The sequence below is a fragment of the Bidens hawaiensis genome, unplaced genomic scaffold (genome assembly GCF_021521415.1).
Source record: "Bidens hawaiensis isolate Kalapana, Puna unplaced genomic scaffold, B.hawaiensis_p1.1 tig00015194_1, whole genome shotgun sequence".
In the NCBI taxonomy this organism is placed as follows: Eukaryota; Viridiplantae; Streptophyta; class Magnoliopsida; order Asterales; family Asteraceae; genus Bidens; species Bidens hawaiensis.
In genome coordinates this window covers 529,601-546,860 of record NW_027492349.1, presented here as the reverse complement: position 1 = coordinate 546,860, position 17,260 = coordinate 529,601, and the positions used below count along the sequence as shown (strand labels likewise).

General features: G+C 35.7%; 2 protein-coding genes and 2 pseudogenes across 3 annotated transcripts; 2 read left to right on the top strand and 2 right to left on the bottom strand.

Moving 5' to 3' along the window:
- The first annotated feature begins 1,985 nt into the window (after positions 1 to 1,985).
- LOC143548553 (pumilio homolog 4-like) lies at positions 1,986 to 5,715 on the top strand (annotated as a pseudogene).
- Positions 5,716 to 5,874: 159 nt separating this feature from the next.
- LOC143548552 (AAA-ATPase At3g50940 pseudogene) lies at positions 5,875 to 8,430 on the bottom strand (annotated as a pseudogene). The gene is made up of 2 exons (XR_013137977.1): positions 7,391 to 8,430; positions 5,875 to 6,315 (listed from the first exon to the last, which is right to left on the bottom strand). The product of XR_013137977.1 is annotated as an AAA-ATPase At3g50940 pseudogene (transcript).
- Positions 8,431 to 12,906: 4,476 nt separating this feature from the next.
- Positions 12,907 to 15,441, top strand: LOC143548535 (OVARIAN TUMOR DOMAIN-containing deubiquitinating enzyme 9-like). Its single transcript, XM_077039665.1, has 10 exons — positions 12,907 to 13,398; positions 13,479 to 13,606; positions 13,812 to 13,885; positions 14,017 to 14,071; positions 14,440 to 14,514; positions 14,607 to 14,680; positions 14,755 to 14,803; positions 14,894 to 14,978; positions 15,074 to 15,130; positions 15,215 to 15,441. The coding sequence occupies exons 1-10, from the start codon at positions 13,032 to 13,034 to the stop codon at positions 15,268 to 15,270; spliced, it is 1,020 nt and encodes a 339-aa protein (XP_076895780.1). The 5' UTR covers positions 12,907 to 13,031; the 3' UTR covers positions 15,271 to 15,441.
- A 250-nt stretch (positions 15,442 to 15,691) lies between these two features.
- LOC143548551 (serine/threonine-protein kinase PCRK1-like) lies at positions 15,692 to 17,260 on the bottom strand. The gene is made up of 4 exons (XM_077039675.1): positions 16,862 to 17,260; positions 16,515 to 16,772; positions 16,292 to 16,414; positions 15,692 to 16,213 (listed from the first exon to the last, which is right to left on the bottom strand). Exons 1-4 carry the CDS (start codon positions 17,258 to 17,260, stop codon positions 15,692 to 15,694), a joined length of 1,302 nt encoding a protein of 433 aa, XP_076895790.1.

Sequence of the window (17,260 nt, the reverse complement as noted above, 5' to 3'; positions counted from 1 at the left end):
ATATTATAGATTAGACAATTTTGATATGTTTTGTCATTGTTGGAATTTTGTCTTGCCTCTCTTGTGATATCTTCATAAAGAGGTGTTGTTTCTCATTTCTTTTAGTGTGTACACATTAAATGAAACAGTCCGTTCTGATTCAACATTTGAATATTTTTTGGTATTAAAATATTTTTTTAAGTTTAATATAATAGCCACTCAGTTTACTTTTTTTTTTCCTGTGATAGTTTACATATTTTAGCAACTTTTTTCAATTTTAATCTAAAATCTAGGCATTTGGAAAAGATTTATTTTTTTTTACATAAAATCCATTTTAAAATTTTAACATTTGAAATAAGTTTAATATTATTTTCCTTTTAAACCTATATCATCAATCAATTTTTATTATGTGAATTAAATAATTATTTTGAAACTATTTAAATTGATTAAATGTACTTTGAAGTGAAGAAAAGTAATTAACTTAGAGAGAGAGAGAGAGAGATTATACTAAAGAAAACTAGAGAGAAAATGTATACAACTTCATGATCAAATACAAATCATTTTTCACGTGAAAACAGTAAAAACCAATTTGCTGCTATTATTAGGTTTGTTTTTAGAAGTGTTTGCTGTTATTTTTATTCGTATTTGCTGATTTTCGATTATGAGACGTTATAAGTATTTGTTGATTTACATTTTATTGTTATATTAGGTTTTTTTCTTATGCTATTATAAAAATTTGTTGTTATCATTTTCTAAGCAGTTAATGCGGAAAAATATCGGATATCGGTCAAGGATCGATATCTGAGATATCGGTTATTGCAGTGGGATATCGGTGGGATATCGGTAATTTTAATATCATGTAAAATTCATATATATAGCAATTAAATACTAATAATTCAGTATAGTCTCCTACCATTTATAACAAATTAACTTTTTACAAATTGCAAAACACTAACAATCGTAGCAATTAAGAATTGATTAAGACTTAAAAACAATAACATTGAACACAAAATTTGATAATGAAGACTTAAAACACTGATATCGAGAATATCAGTGATATATCGGTCAAATATCGGTTAATATCTTTGATATTATCGATACCAATATTATAAACCGATATTCTGACTTATATGTTGCCAAGGGACCGATAACCGATATATCACTGGTATATCGGTGATATATCGACTGCATATTCGTTTTGTTGCTAATTTTGATTCTTTTATTGTTATTATTATGGTTTTTTCTTTGTTATTATAAAGCATTGATTACGTAGATTGATATTGTAGTTGGTATTGTTTCTTACGTTCTCATTTTTTACAGATTGGTATTATTTCCTACATTATCATGTTAAGATCATTTTATACATAATCTTTCCTCTGTACATATATCTATCATATACCTCACATATATACATATACCTTACGGTCTAAAGTCCGTTAACATTAGGTCAGGCCATAAAACGTTTTGTACTCATAACTTATAGAGTTTTTTATATTTTTTTACCAAATTTTATGTCTCTAAAATTATTATAAAAAATTTAGATCATAATCATATAAATCATGGTAGCTCCCATGCACGTATATAATTAACCCTATGATCATATATCCACCTTAATCATTTCAAATCAAAATTCATAAATCCCTTGAATCCATTCTTCAATGATATTAATTCTCCAAATGTTGCATGTTAATCTCCACCTCCTTCGCCATTATTATTCTCACTTTTACTTTGATTAATTCTCTCAATAAATTTAACTCCTTCCTAGATTTATGATCAATATTATTATTCAAATCAACACAGGCTGATTCCTCTCTCCACTCTTAACAATATTATTAACACAACTGTAAGTGTTTGATCCTATATATATTTATTATATATACCCATGCATGCATGCATCCATGCATTTGTGTTTTAATTTTAATTCTTTCCTTTATTGATAATATTTAGGGTTTTTGATCAATCAACAAAGAGGGTGTGTGTAGATATATATATTATATATATATATGATGAAGGGGTTAACAGGAAATAATATTTCAGATGATGGTTTAGAAAATGAGCTTGAATTAATTCTTAGTCAAAGGGAAAGTAGGGTGTATGGTGATCAAGAACGCGACCGAAACACGCATAGAAGCGGTAGTGCTCCACCGACGGTCGAGGGATCGTTAAGCGCGGTTGGGAGTTTGTATAGAAACCCTAATCTTGATCAGACTGATAATAGGAATAGTATTAATGGTACCAATGAGATGTTAACTGAAGAAGAGCTTAGATCTCATCCTTTGTATTTATCATATTATTATGCTCATGGGAACTTTAATCCAAGGCTGCCACCGCCTTTGCTGTCGAAAGAGGATTGGCGGGTGGCTCAACGGTTTCAGGGCGGGTCGTCTTCTGAAGGGACTAGAGATTGGTGGAAGAAGAAGAATGTGTGTGGTGATAGTGATAGTGGTAACAGTTCTTCGTTGTTTTCGATGCAGCCTGGAGTAGGTATACACAAGAATGCAGAATCTGATTTGATTGAAATGAGGAAGGCCCGAAAAAGCTCAGCTGAATGGGTCAGTAAGCCCGATGGGTTGATTGGTTTATCGGCTTCTGGTATGGGTTGCAGAAGAAAAAGCTTTGCAGATATTCTTCAGGTGAATATGTTGTTGTTGTTGTTGTTGTTATTATAGCATTTGTTGATGAATAATATATCATCTTATATATTGTTTTATTTTGTGCAGGAAGGACTTGAACACCCTGCAGGGTCTTCAAGTAACCGAATATCTCGGCATGCAAGCCAGAATGCGATTATATCTAACTCTAATTCATCAAGTTTGGTTAATGATAATTTTACACCGGTGGTGGGCTCATCTGTAACAAGGAGAGCCGCTAGTCCCGGGCTTCCTCCTGTGAGTAGCATTGTCCGGCCTGCTGACATGGCGTCTTCGTTATCTAGCTTAAATCTGTCAAAAAGTCATCTTTCTGAGGGAGATAACTATTCACAATGTAGCAATCTTGATGGTATGAATGATCAAAGGTTAAGTTTTCAGCATCGGTTCGTTGATAACTCGAAAAAAGATAATATTGGACCGGTGAATTTTCATAGGAGAGCTGCTTCTTCTGTAGATCTAAATTCTAACCAGAACATGTTTGACTTTTCGAACTTGGAAGTGCCACGTAATCAGGTCAATAGTTTCACTGGGATGAATTTATCTGGCCGGATGCCAACTAGATATTCTGCAGCAAATAATATTAATCACTTTGCTTCAGGTAAACTTTTTTTTTTTTTTTTTTTGCAAATTTACACTAGTTATGTAAGTGTTTTTTGATCTGTATTTTGAATATTTTCAGCTTTAAATCTAAACGATGCTGGAAAGGGACAATTTCTGAGACGATATAACTACCCGCCGCCCGGCATGGATACCTTTCCTCAGGGGAGAACTAATTATATTGTTTCACATGACGATATGCAAGCTCTTCATAAGATGTATGTTGAGGCACTGCTTGCTCAACATAACCAACAGTACGGGTCATCGCATTTTGGTAGATCAGGCAGTTTAAATCATATACATGAGGGTCCTTCATACAGTCATGTCATGCCTTACCAAGGAAACTTAATGGAAAAATCTAGACCGTTGTCGCAGCCAGAACGAACCATGCATTTTGCTCCTGCTTTAAGAAACTCAACGGGTGAAATGAACTTTGATAGAAGATACGTTTCATCGTTGTTAGATGAGCTCAAGAATAATAAAACCAAATCTTTTGAGCTTTCTGATGTTGTTGATCATGTCATTGAGTTTAGGTATGCCAAGGCGTTTGCTTTATCATTTCGTACATGTTTATTATTGCTTCTTTATATGTCTCTTTATATTGTAGTACGGATCAATATGGAAGCCGGTTTATTCAGCAGAAGCTTGAAACAGCTACAGTTGAAGAAAAGAATTTGATATTCCCCGAGATCATTCCTCGTGCTCGTAGTTTGATGACCGATGTCTTTGGTAATTATGTCATACAAAAGGTATATTTGGTATTCAATTATTCATAATCTGCTTATTTAAATTGCTTTTGTAGCATTTTAAAATAATATGTCATAAAGAAGGAATATATTTAGTATTTATAATCTACTTAATCAAGCTGTTTTAGTAGCATTTTAACTTGATTTGTTACACAAATGTGCAGTTTTTTGAGCATGGAACCGAAAGTCAAAGAAAGGAGTTAGCTGGTCAACTTATCGGTCATCTTTTGCCTCTTAGTCTTCAAATGTATGGTTGCAGAGTCATCCAAAAGGTGATTGTTTTACCAAAAAGAGGCGCTTTTTTTGTAAAGATTAAATCTTGATAATATCTTATTGGATTTCGGTCGTTTACGTTTGATTAGTTATTAATAATCTCTGATCAGGCATTGTAGGTAGTTGATGTTGATCTGCAGAACAGTATGGTTAGTGAGCTTAACGGTTCAGTGATGAAATGCGTTCGTGATCAGAATGGTAATCATGTTATTCAAAAATGCATTGAATGCGTGCCTGAAGGTCGGATCCAGTTTATAGTTTCGTCTTTCTTTCGGCAAGTTGTTGCTCTTTCATCACATCCTTACGGTTGTCGAGTCATACAGGTAATAGAAACTATTCAATACACACACACACACACACACACACACACACACACATTAGATCTTGTGAAATACTAATCATATTTGATATTATCAACAGAGGGTTTTGGAGCATTGTGATGATCCGAATACACAAGTTGTAATGGATGAAATCATGAACTCGGTTTGTACTCTAGCACAAGACCAATATGGTAATTATGTTATTCAGGTACAAACTAAACTGCAACTTTTGCGTATGCGCATAGTTTTGAATTGCCGTTGTTTGATAGTCAAATTACTAAAATACCCTTCACGAGTTTTGACTTTTTTGTTTGGTTAGCATGTACTGCAACATGGTAAACCGCACGAGCGATCTGCTATTATCAGCAAGCTTTCAGGACAAATAGTAATACTGAGTCTTCAGAAATTTGCTTCTAATGTTGTTGAGAAATGTTTGACTTATGGAAGTACCGAGGAACGCAAACTTCTTGTGAAGGAGATACTCGGTTCCACCGATGATAATGAACCGTTACAAGTGAGAAATGTTTCTCCTCGTTTCCCATATCGCACCTTTTGTCCTTGCATCATTTGGTAAAATGTTTTTTTGGACAAATGCAGGCAATGATGAAAGACCCTTTTGGGAATTATGTCGTGCAGAAGGTTCTAGAAACATGCGATGACCAGAGCCGTGAGTTCATCCTCTCGCGCATAAAGGTCCATTTGGCTACTTTGAAACGATACACGTATGGTAAACATATTGTTTCTTGTGTTGAAAAGCTCATCACTTCCGGAGGTGAGAAACACGTTCCAAAACACATTATTAAAATCTGTTAAATCAAGATTTTTTTAATTTATCTCATGAAACACTCCATTACTTGTATTTGCAGAAAGGCATACTGCCTCGTCGACTTCTTCTAGATCTTGAGGTATCCCGCTTCTGATATGAAACAAACTAATAAGACGGTGTCACCATAAACTTTGATGGTATGATCTATATGTGAATATGAGCTTTGAACTTGTAAAGACTAAAGAGAGAACTGTAAATGATCGATGATCGGTTTTGATAGATAAGTTAACAGGGGAGCATGGTTTTTATGTATATATGCTGGTTTTTTGTTCTAAAAAGATATATTATTTGTATTCATGGTTTGTTTTCATATAGGTTCTTGAATCTTGATAATAACCATTTTAGGCATATACAACTTTAAGCAATTTGATTGTCAAAAAACTTATTACCAAAATAAAAGTCATGTCAAAGTCAAATTTCAATACACATATTATGCTTAAACACTTAAGTGATATATATCTAAACTTAAAAATCATAACTAATTAATTGTTTATTGCATCCTCTTGTTGCTTCATTTCATTTTCTTTTGCAGCCAACTCTTCTTCTTCTTTCAACCTTTTGGCCTCTTCAATCTCCATCCTCTTAACCTCACAAAACTCGATGAGCCCACCAAGAGCGACGTCGGGGTCCTCGTCTTTGAGAAGTTGTTCCGCCACTTCAGCAGGGGTAACATCCACTTGGCACATCAGTTCATTAATTTCTTCGAAAAGACTATACTCAGTAATACCAAGGTAGTTGGAAGTTAATATTCTAAACGCGCTAGGGGTGCAGTACGACATGTGGATGTGAACATCCATGCGCCCCGGACGAATATGTGCCGGATCAAGCTTGTCCTTCCTGTTTGTCGTGAATATTATGATTCTTTCGTCACCACAACTTGACCATAAACCGTCAATGAAGTTAAGAAATCCCGATAATGTTACCTTATCAAAACAATTGTTGTTAGATATTCATAATGCTAGAACCTATAAATTCATGTTTCTCCTTATAACTTTGTACAGAAACATCAAGAGGTTTGTTATAGAATATTGTTCAATTAAAGCCATTTAAGTGTTTTATAACTATACAAAATCACAAAATTTCTTTTAAAGTCACTCAAATCATAACAGAGTAATAAAATTTCAATATTCTACATCAAAAGATACTCAACATTTTTTCTGACTACAAATAATTCAAGTTTTTATATTAAGGGCGCGTTCGTTTCACATAATTAAATTGAATTGAAATTGGAATTTGAATAGGATTTGAATTGGATTTGGAATCTGAACATTCCAATAGGAATTGGAATTGAAAGGAATTGAAATCCAATTCCATTCATGATGTGCTCGTTTGACAAATGAATTGTAATCTATCACCACAAATGAATTGAAATCGTTTTTTTTTTGTTAACAAGGATAATGGTGGAAACATTTTAGTTTTTTTTAGATTTTTTGTTATTTATTTATATTTTGCGTTATTTTTTTTTTATTATTTTTATTGAACTATTTTAGGGATTTTCTATTAAGATCAAAAACCCTCAAAAGAAATTCAAAAATAATAATAATAAATTCATACTCAATATATAAATAAAAAAAAAAACTAAAAAAACTAAAATGTTTTATTTGTTGTTCTCATTTGAAAAAAAAACTCGAGAAAAGATTCCAACGAATTCACTTGAAATCCTCCACATTTTGGAAAGATTTGGAATCCCTTTATTTAAAGGAATTTGAAGGAATTGAATTCCGATTCCAATTCTTTAACAACCGAACACATCAAAATGGAATTAAGATTCCAATTCCAACGAAATGAACACGCCATGTCATTGGATTTTAATTCCAGTTCCTTTGAATTCTCACGAATTCTGTGAAACAAGCACGCCTAAGTTTTTCCTAAATGACTAACAATTATGAATCTTAATTGTTATTCAATGACTAATACTGTGGGATTTACTGCGTACGATGGTTGTTGACTAATACAATAACTATACAGAAACTCGATCATCATTTACAATTTACTAACCTTGGGCTGTTCTTCCACATACCCGCGTGGTTGACTCCTTCGCCTCTTTTCCACCTGCACCCGATCATGCAACTCGACCGAGCAATCAATGTCCTCCACCACCAGTATCGACCGGTTCGCAGTCGCCACCAACAACCTCCTCAACTCGGAATTCGAATGAATATCAGTCAACTCCAAATCATAAATATCAAAACTCAAGTAATTCGCCATCGCCGCAATCAAACTCGACTTCCCAGTCCCAGGCGGACCATACAACAAGTACCCTCTCTTCTACGCCTTCCCGACCTTCCTATAATACTCCCTCCTACTCAAAAACCTATCCAAATCCTTCACCACAGTTTCCTTAACACCCGCATCCATCGCCACGGTCTCAAACGTGGCCGGATGGTCGAGATTAACCGACGTCCATTGCGTAGGGTATCGGGTGTAACTCGTCTTCCTTTCCACGGTATGAAGCTTAACCGTTTTGTCACTGAGTTTTAGTTCTTTAGCTGTGGTTATAATAAACGGTACATAAGCATCGAGCGCGAGTTCTCTATAAGCCTTGTGGAAAGTTAGCGTGAACGATCTACGGTCAGACTTAGTCGTCCGACCGTTTTCTTCATGGATATGATATTCAACACTTGGATTTCTTTTGGAAACAAACGTCCACGTGAACTGGACGCCATTGTACACGTACTCTTCTCTTATCTCCATGGCGAGGTGGAGCTGGCTTTCTTTATCATTTTTGCTGACTTTGAGACGGCGGACGTGATGCGGGCGGATAAGTACGTTTGTGCGGCGGTGTAGATTTCGTTGTCGTTAAAGCCTTCGTATTCGTAGAAGATAAGTGTTAATTGTGTGGAGAATTTTTTTATAAAGTTATAAAGGGTGTGGTGGATGTAGGTACGGAGTTCGTGGGGTAAGTAGTCGCGTGAGATGATGATGATGATGATGATGGAGATGATGTTTGCCGGAAAAGTGGGAGTGGTGGTGGTGATGGTGGCTGGGGTTGTGGCCGGAAAGAGGAGATCATGATGATGATGATGGTGGGGGTGCATGTGTTTTTGAAAATCGTTTCTAAAGACGAAATTCACTTGAAATTCATCAGCTTGGATGAATTTAAAAAAAAACACGGATTTCGATGATATATCGAGATGTTTTTATGGAGATGACTTTCATTCCAAAATTATTGGTTTAGACGGATTTTATTGGAAAACCATCGAACTAGTTTTATACCCGTCCGGTGGACGGGAAACTTAGGGTAATAAATTATATACATTTTTTTATTCTAACAACCACACATTAAAACATTGAAATGGAGACAATAAAAATTTTAAAATCAACCATTTGGCTATATACACTTGAGTCTTAAGAATAAACTTTGATCCCTTTCATAAGTAAATGAGTAGATCTTATCACTTCTAAGTTCTAACCTTAAAAGACATAGTTATCCCATATTCTTTGTATAAATAAAATTTTAAAAGGGTCAATTGAATGTTTTTGACAACCAGCTTTAATGCACAATAAAGTGGGATTGTAGTGATCAAATTAAGACCTGCACATACATGCTTCATTTATTACAATTTGGTTACGCAAACAAAAAACCAATGTCCGGCAAGGGATAAATTATTAAAGCAAATTCTCCCCCATCTTTCTTCCTCTCTGAAGCCTTTCATCTATTCCCCCTCTTCTTATCCTACAGCATGATCTAAATTCTAAATCTACATAAAGGTTACAGATGCAAAATAATCAAAACAACATTCTCAAGCAAATTTGATACCTTTGATAAGAAAGCAAATGGAATTTCATTTTTGTTGCACAATTGAACCTTGAGACTCTTGAAATCAGATGATATGCGTTGACAATTGATTTGGGGAAGAAGATGAACTCCCTCTTTAAGAACCCTAGAGTTATCTTCCTTATGCAAAATCGATATAACTAAAACTGGATAGATTCAGTACACATACCTTAAGGGGAGATTCAACTTCATATTCCTCTTTCAATTTACACAAACAATTAATGTTTGTCATATTTAAGCAGCGTAGGCATGGAGGTTACCGCCTACGTGGGGAGGAATAAATGTGAAAACCGTCTGCTCAACTGCTCCCAACTTGCGCTTCTAGAAGCAAATCAGAGACTTATTACGGTCCAGATTTGTTTTCAGATTCATCCAACGGTTGACATTCATCCAAAATTTGGTTACATCTATCGTGAACAATATAATAATATATAATACGTTAGCTAATTTACACGTGTCATTGTAGTATTGGTAGACGAAAACCATCGCCGGAAATCCAAATACATTGACGTAGATTGTTTTCAAATGACTATTTTTGGAATTTGATCAAATTTTTGACATATTTTAAGACTCTCTCTCCTCTTTTAACATATTTTGAGAATTTACCTAAAATAACTAAAATGAATATAGAGAAAAATTATAAAACTAAAAATCAAATATTCATAGGAATTGTGTGCTCTGCACAATAGCTAAGTACTCCTAAAACAATAAAGTGCAGTTAAGGCTGAGGGGTGTGGGGGGCTCTAACGGGGGCGCGAGTGGAGGCTCCAGCCAATAATATTGTGAAGTGTGGCAGAGAGAGAAACTGGATAAGGTGGGTGTTGGAGCCCCCGCTGGAGCCCCTGGCCCTGGTGTGGAGGGGCTCCAGCAGGGGCTCTAGCGGATTTTTTTTTTATAAATATATTCAAAAAACGTATTATTAAAAAAAACTCATAAATTATTAAAAAAAACACACATTAAAAAAAAACACATTAATATCTAAAAATAAAATAAAAATTAAAGTACTAAAAAAAACATTATTCTTATTCTTCGGCTTGGTCTTCTTCGATCAACCTCTTTCGGATACGTTCCTTTTGCTTTTCCATTAGCATTTGATCGACCGGATTTAGGTTACTGAAGTCTCTTGTAAGGAAGTCCAAATCTCTCATTCGACTTTTTTCCTTTTTGTCATTAGAGACCACCTCCATGGTTTTGTTGAATTTATTGAGGGATTCAACAAGATCGACGATGTTTACGGCTCCCCCCTCAGCCGGTTTTTTCCCCTTGGCGTCCCGTCCCAATGGTACCAATTTCCAGACATTTTTGGGTATTATATAGGAGTTTGGGATATTATATATGAGTTTGGAGATTGAAGTTGTGTTTTGATATGGTTGAAATGGGTTGATTTTGGGGTACTATATAGGAGTTTTTAAAGGTTTTTTTTTTAAAAAACGGAGCTCAACGGCTCTTTTGGGCGGGCCCACCAGCTTTTCCTCTCTCTTCTCCCGCGACCACACTCACGCCTGCCTGGATTTCCGCGCTCGCGCCCCGCTCGCGCCCCGGTGGTGTGGGGTTAGCGCCCCGAGGCGCGAGCGGAGGGGCTCTCGCGCCCAGGATTGCGCCCCACACCCCTCAGCCTAAGAGTCGCATTGATTTGTAGGTTACCTATTATTTTTCTTTTTATTTTTATCCTTTTCACCTCATTTTATTTAACTCGGGCTGCACCTACACTTTATGTAATGCTTGCAACTCTGACAACTATGAATAGGCACTTTTTTTTTCAGTGTATTCATTTTTCATATTTTTTGTTTCGGTAACCTTTTGTGTCTGTATTTTGGTGACACAAGTACTGAACGAACAAAATCGGTATTGTATTCAGTTTATACTTTCATTCGTTTTTTGTAACAGTGTTTTTCAATACGATACCAAACTCATCCTTAGAAAAACACATCCAAGTACTTCGACACTTCGTCAACTACAAGTTTAAGACAAAATGAAACATTAGGCGTTACACTCTATTTTCCAAACCAAATATCCGACACCATTTACTTAAAGTTAAATTTTGAAAATATTAAAAATTTTAAATCATCTAATATTAACGATATAAAACTTGCCCACATCCAAACATTCTGTCAATATCCGAAAGAAAAAAACAATACGTGTGAGTAAGCCGGCTTGTCATTATATACTTGTCGCCGTCGTTTGTGATGTTGAATCACTAAAAAATGCATATTAGAAAAGTTAATTAAAAAATATTTTCATTATTACTAACTTTACCCACAAATAGTTAAAAGTAACATTCTTAGTATACAACTACCAATCACTGGATTTGCTTTTCTTTTGCTAAATGTTTCGTAATGAGCTACGAAGTATCTAAAATAAAGTAAAGGTGAACGAAATATCAATTTTCAAAGTAACGCATACACAGTAAAATTGTTGTGAAAGTTGGGAGGAAAAAATTGTGCATGTATGTAACTGCATATGTTTATTTATCTTTACCTAAAAGTTACACAATAGTATTAAACATGGATAATAAGCTTCAAAGCTTAAAATCTCAGAGTAACCTTATTATTAAGAAAATGTGTGTGATTTGAAGAGAAATGCATACAATATGAACCTAGAAATTGTATTTATAGATAGATACATTCTTCTTTTGAAGCTGGCCCGCTTGATGAACGTAGAACCTAGAAATTGTATTTATGATTTAAATCCGGCCTGCTTGATGAACGTGTAGGAGAAATAAAAGCCTTAAGCTTTTTGTGGGTACAAAATAGATCGAAACTATTGGGGTTGAATGGAAGGGTTAGCGTAATTTTAATCTTGATTTGTTGTAGTAGGTGGTTATGAGTGTAACTCTCGTTGGTTTTCGGGGCTAGCTCCTTGTAGTCTTGGTAATCAGTTTCGTTAAAAAAAACTATAATTTCTTTTAAGAAAAAATTAAAAAGTTAAAAAACCAAAGCCTAGAAGTTCACAAAAAACCTGAACCCATAACCGGTTTATTTATATCCGGGTTTTTACTACCCAAGTCTACCCGTGTACATACAGGGAATGCATTTCAATACCAAAACCGGTACTCGAAACCAGACCCCGATTTATATCCGATAATACCTGAAAACCGGAACCATACCCGATTTTCCAATACTCGTTTATACCCCCAGAACCGAGTATTTAAAAAACCCACTACCAAAGCCCTTGTTACAGCCCAACTTGTATTCTGGTTAGCCACCGGTTAGATATGGGATTATGGGACAACTGGCTAAGTATCCAAAAACGGGTCCGACTAATATACTTTTTTTAATTTTCTTTTGCCGACGTTTGGACCAACCAAAACCACCGTTACTGCCACCTAACCTTCGGTAACGTGAAAGTTACCGCCACGTAACCACCGGTAACGGTTCCGTTTACTCTTCATCTTCTTCCTCGATTACCATAAAACGGGCCCCACCGTAACTGATTTCACGATTATTATTGCCGCCGATTAATCTCAACCGTTGCTCCGCCGCATTTTTTCGATCCAAATTTCACCGCTCATTATTGTCTCAAGGTATATTATTTTCTCAATTGTTGATTAATCATATTCATATTCATACGGCTGTTCATATTTAAATTTGTATAGATAATTAGATATAGATATTGATATAGATAAATAGATACAAATATACAATCGTTAGTGTAAAAGTCAGAGCGTATTCCGTTGAATAGGTTAGGTGTACTTACTCCGCTTATGCTGTTGAATTAAATTAGGTTTTAATTTGGATTATTATGTAGGAACGTTCTAATTAAGCCTAGGGTTTTAAATTTGATGGTTCTGTTGTAATTAATAATATCAGGCATGAGGAGCTTATTATTAAGTTATTAAATTATTAGAGTCTGTAGTTGAAGATGCCGGAACAGGAACACGATCCGGATATAGTTAGGTGGGGGCTGCATCATCTCATGGAAGTTTGTTCGGTGACGAACGGTGGATCTCCGGCGGTTTTTACTCATTACGATAAGGATTTGTCGAGTGTCGAGTATGTGAGTGAAGGTTTTTGTGAATCGAATGATGCTAATGTTGAGAATGATGAGACGGATGAGAAGGATAAGGGGTTGGGTTATACGAATGTTGAGAACGATGAAATGATTGCGCGTGCGTTTCAAGAGGAGTTGTCGCGGCTTGCAGTGGAGGAGGATCATGGATCGATTGGAGAAGTTCATCGGAAGGAATCGGTGCTTGCTCAGGATTGGATTTCGCCGTCCAAACGACATGGTATGTTTGGAAAGTTGATGTATACATAGCTGTTGTTTTCTTTCTGAAACTGTGTTTTGATGTATGGGTTATCAATTTAGAGTTTGAGAGCAATCAAGTACAAGATTCTGGTGATGATGAGGAGCAGTCATGTACCCCTGAGATGGCGGACGAGTCTGTTCTTGATGATGAAGTAGGAAAGAGGATAAATCAAATGGTTCCCATCCGTGTAAGTTTTCTCGTGTTATGTGTATAATCTGTATTAGGTATTCTTTGATTGTTTGTATAGATTCTTGGTTGCTTTCCGGATAAATATACTTGCTTGGTGATTATATCTTAAAAATATTACCCCTTTAAACTATATTCGAGAATATGTATATAAAGGCATGTGCTTGGTGATGAATACACACTCACACACATGTTTTGTAACGCAGCATGTCCCTAAGGTGAATGGAGAAATGCCTACGGCTGATGAAGCAATATTGGATCATCAGAGGCTAATGGACAGGTTTGCTTATCGTATTCTTATTGTACCATTACGGTTTTTAGGTCTTTATGCATGATTATACTGCCTTTAATATTCAGTTATTCTTTGTCATATGTGCTTTCCAATAATAATGCTTGATTTTTTTTTCCCAGATTGCAGATTTATGATCTGGTTGAACTTAAAGTTTCAGGGGATGGTAACTGCCAGGTTTGAACTTTGAACTCACGTGTTTCTTAATGCAATTACGTGTTCACTATCTAATGTGTGTAGCAATATGTTAAATGTGTCAATCTTACATAAATTAATGATATTTTAAGATATTGTCCTTTAATTAGTGCTTCAAGAATTGAGATTTTAATAAAATTCACCACACATTAGATTTTATGCATCTGCTGGTTCTTTGTATTCTTCTTCTTAAGCTTTCTGTGAAGGTAAAAGAGATATTATTAAGGAGATAGATAATCTGTTACAATCCACGAGCAGTATTAATTGACAATATACGAAACCCCAATCTTAATGGGCCTAAATCTAATCTAATCTAACACTTTTCTTTCTTCGCCCCTTTTCTTGTTTAGTTCCGTTCTTTGTCAGATCAAATCTATCGCTCCAGTCAGCACCATACGCTCGTGAGAGAACAAATTGTTCGACAGGTTTGTTACATTAATATTGGTGTCATCTAGTCAGGAATTCCTTTCTGTTGCAGGATATGATATTAATGATATTCTAACATTTGTGTGATCAGCTCAGAATTCATCCAGAACTATATGCAGCTTATGTTCCCATGGGTTACGACGAGTACTTGAAGAAAATCAGCAAGTATGTTACATTTTTTTGCTACTTAAAAGAGTGTATTACTTTCAATCTCTAATGTTTAACCAAATATATTACAGGGATGGCGAATGGGGTGATCATGTCACGTTGCAGGCTGCTGCCGATGCGGTATTAACGATATTCTTCTACATAGCATTCACACAAAAGACACTGTGTTTCTTATTTCAGAAACTCATCTCGTGTTTCTGGTAATTGCAGTTTGGAGTTAAGATATTCGTTTTAACTTCATTTAAGGATACGTGCTACATTGAGATTCTACCATGTGTTCAAAAGTCAAAGAGAAGTAAGTTATTCATGAGAATGCATTTATCTGATAAATTTATCAAGTTTTGAGTTTTATATTGACTAGTCAAACCGTGTTGCGTGAATCTTCTGCAGTCATCTTCTTGAGTTTTTGGGCAGAGGTGCACTACAATTCAATTTATCCGGAAGGAGGTGATTATTAGTACATAATGCTATCTAAGTATTTGAATTCTGTATTCATATTGAAAGCTATCTTCACCGTATTTTCTTACACAGAGCTGCCAATCATGGAGTCCAAAAAGAAGAAGAAATGGTGGATGTTTGGGAGTTGAGCGGCATTTGGACACAAGCTGCTGTGTACATAAACTTCGAATACATGAGTGTATGTTAGTATGTATAGATTTCATTATTCTTTTTCAGTTGTTTACCATTCTTTCTGTTACTTTGTCTTTTCTAACTTGAGCTAGTTTGTAGACATTAGTACTATGATAGATTTTGCAGAACATAGGAAATATAATAAACATATGATATGTTGACAATGTCTGTTAAATCTCCTGATTTATATTCAAACCAAACAATAAACATCACCAGAAGCAACTTGTTACAAACTTGATCAAACTGTCATTCAAATGATATTTTAAAATATTACATTTTAAAAGTTAAAACCATTTGAAAATACATATGTAAAAATATCATTTGAAGACTTCCTATACAACAAGTTTCATTTGCAGTTTTGCACCAATTCAGGCTTCCCTAACTAACTTTAGGGTTTAAACAAAACAACCACTTATTCTCTTCAACAACCGGATCCAGAAGCTTTTTCTTTAACCCATCTGTTAGTGACCTCTCAAAAACACCGTTTTTTGGGGTCGACATGCCCTCAAAACACGGTGATGATTCCCCCAAGCTCTCGGCACTCTCTTCTTCCACAATGGTGTTCAAAATTTCTAGCACTTCGCTCATTTTTGGCCTCGTTTTCGGTTGTCTACACAAGCACTTGTTAGCCACAGCTGCTAGCTTTTGAGCCGACTTGATTGAGTAGTTCCCTTCAAGACGAGGGTCTAGAATCTTCTGGAACTTTCGTGGGTCGTTGGAAAGGTGTCGTCTCACCCAATCTAAGAGCTTTTGCTCGTTTTTTGGCTTGTTATGGTCAAACGGTCTTCGACCCGTGATAAGTTCATATAAGAAGATCCCAAAGCTCCAAACATCACTTTTGTACGTTAACCGTCCTGTTTGGACGTATTCTGGTGCTGCATATCCAACTGTTCCAACTACCTGTTAAATATGATACAAGCATTTTAATTTATTTGTTATACATAAATAGTTGAGAGATAGTTTTAAGTTTTAACATACTGCTGTTGATACATGCTCTAGCTCGTCTGCCGGGCCAAGCCGGGCCAGCCCAAAATCAGATAGTTTAGCATTCCAGTTCTTGTCCAACAGAATATTTGAAGATTTAAAATCTCGGAAGATTATCTGCAATAACATAAATCAATAACATGATCTTGTTAACTGGATAATCTATAATGGATGGATCAAACAGGCCCATTCGGCCCATCGCAGATCAAACGGGTACCTGAAATTCCATTCCTTCATGGAGATAAGCTAAGCCTCGAGCAGCATCTTGAGCAATTTTGAGTCTAGTAGACCATGGAAGAGGCGTTTGAAACCGAGACAGGTGATCTTGAACACTCCTATTTGGCATGTACTCGTACACAAGAAGCCGTTGAATCCCTCTTTCGTCATCTTCAGAGCCATATCCCACAAGTTTGACCAGGTTTGGATGGTCAACAAACCCGAGAACATTCACCTCTGTCACCCATTCTTTATGACCCTGCAAAAATAATAAAAATGAAACTTTTAACAAATTTAATTCATGCTTCCATATTCAAGAAAATGAGTAAAAGGACTAAAAATGTAAACCTGTAGTCCTCTTCTGCTAAGTTGTTTGATAGCAACATCAATCTTCTGGCCCGAACCGTCAGTTTTTCTAAGCACAGCCCGATACACGCCTCCAAAACCGCCTTCCCCTATCATAAGAGCCCGGTTAAAATTCCTTGTGGCAGTTTTCAACTCAGTAATCGAAAACTCCCTGAGGTTATTATAACTTTTGCCACTCGGGTTTTGCGTCAAACTTGTGAATGAAACCTTTGTGGACGACGCGGTACTACTATCAGACATATCCATTGACGTAAAGTCAGACCCGGATTTCCTCCCTTGTTGACCGATCGACGTGGAGGACTGAACCGTAGTTGACTTTACGGTCTTAGGTTCTCCATTTTCATCACCTTGAGAGAAGTGGAAACAATTCATAGCCTTCAT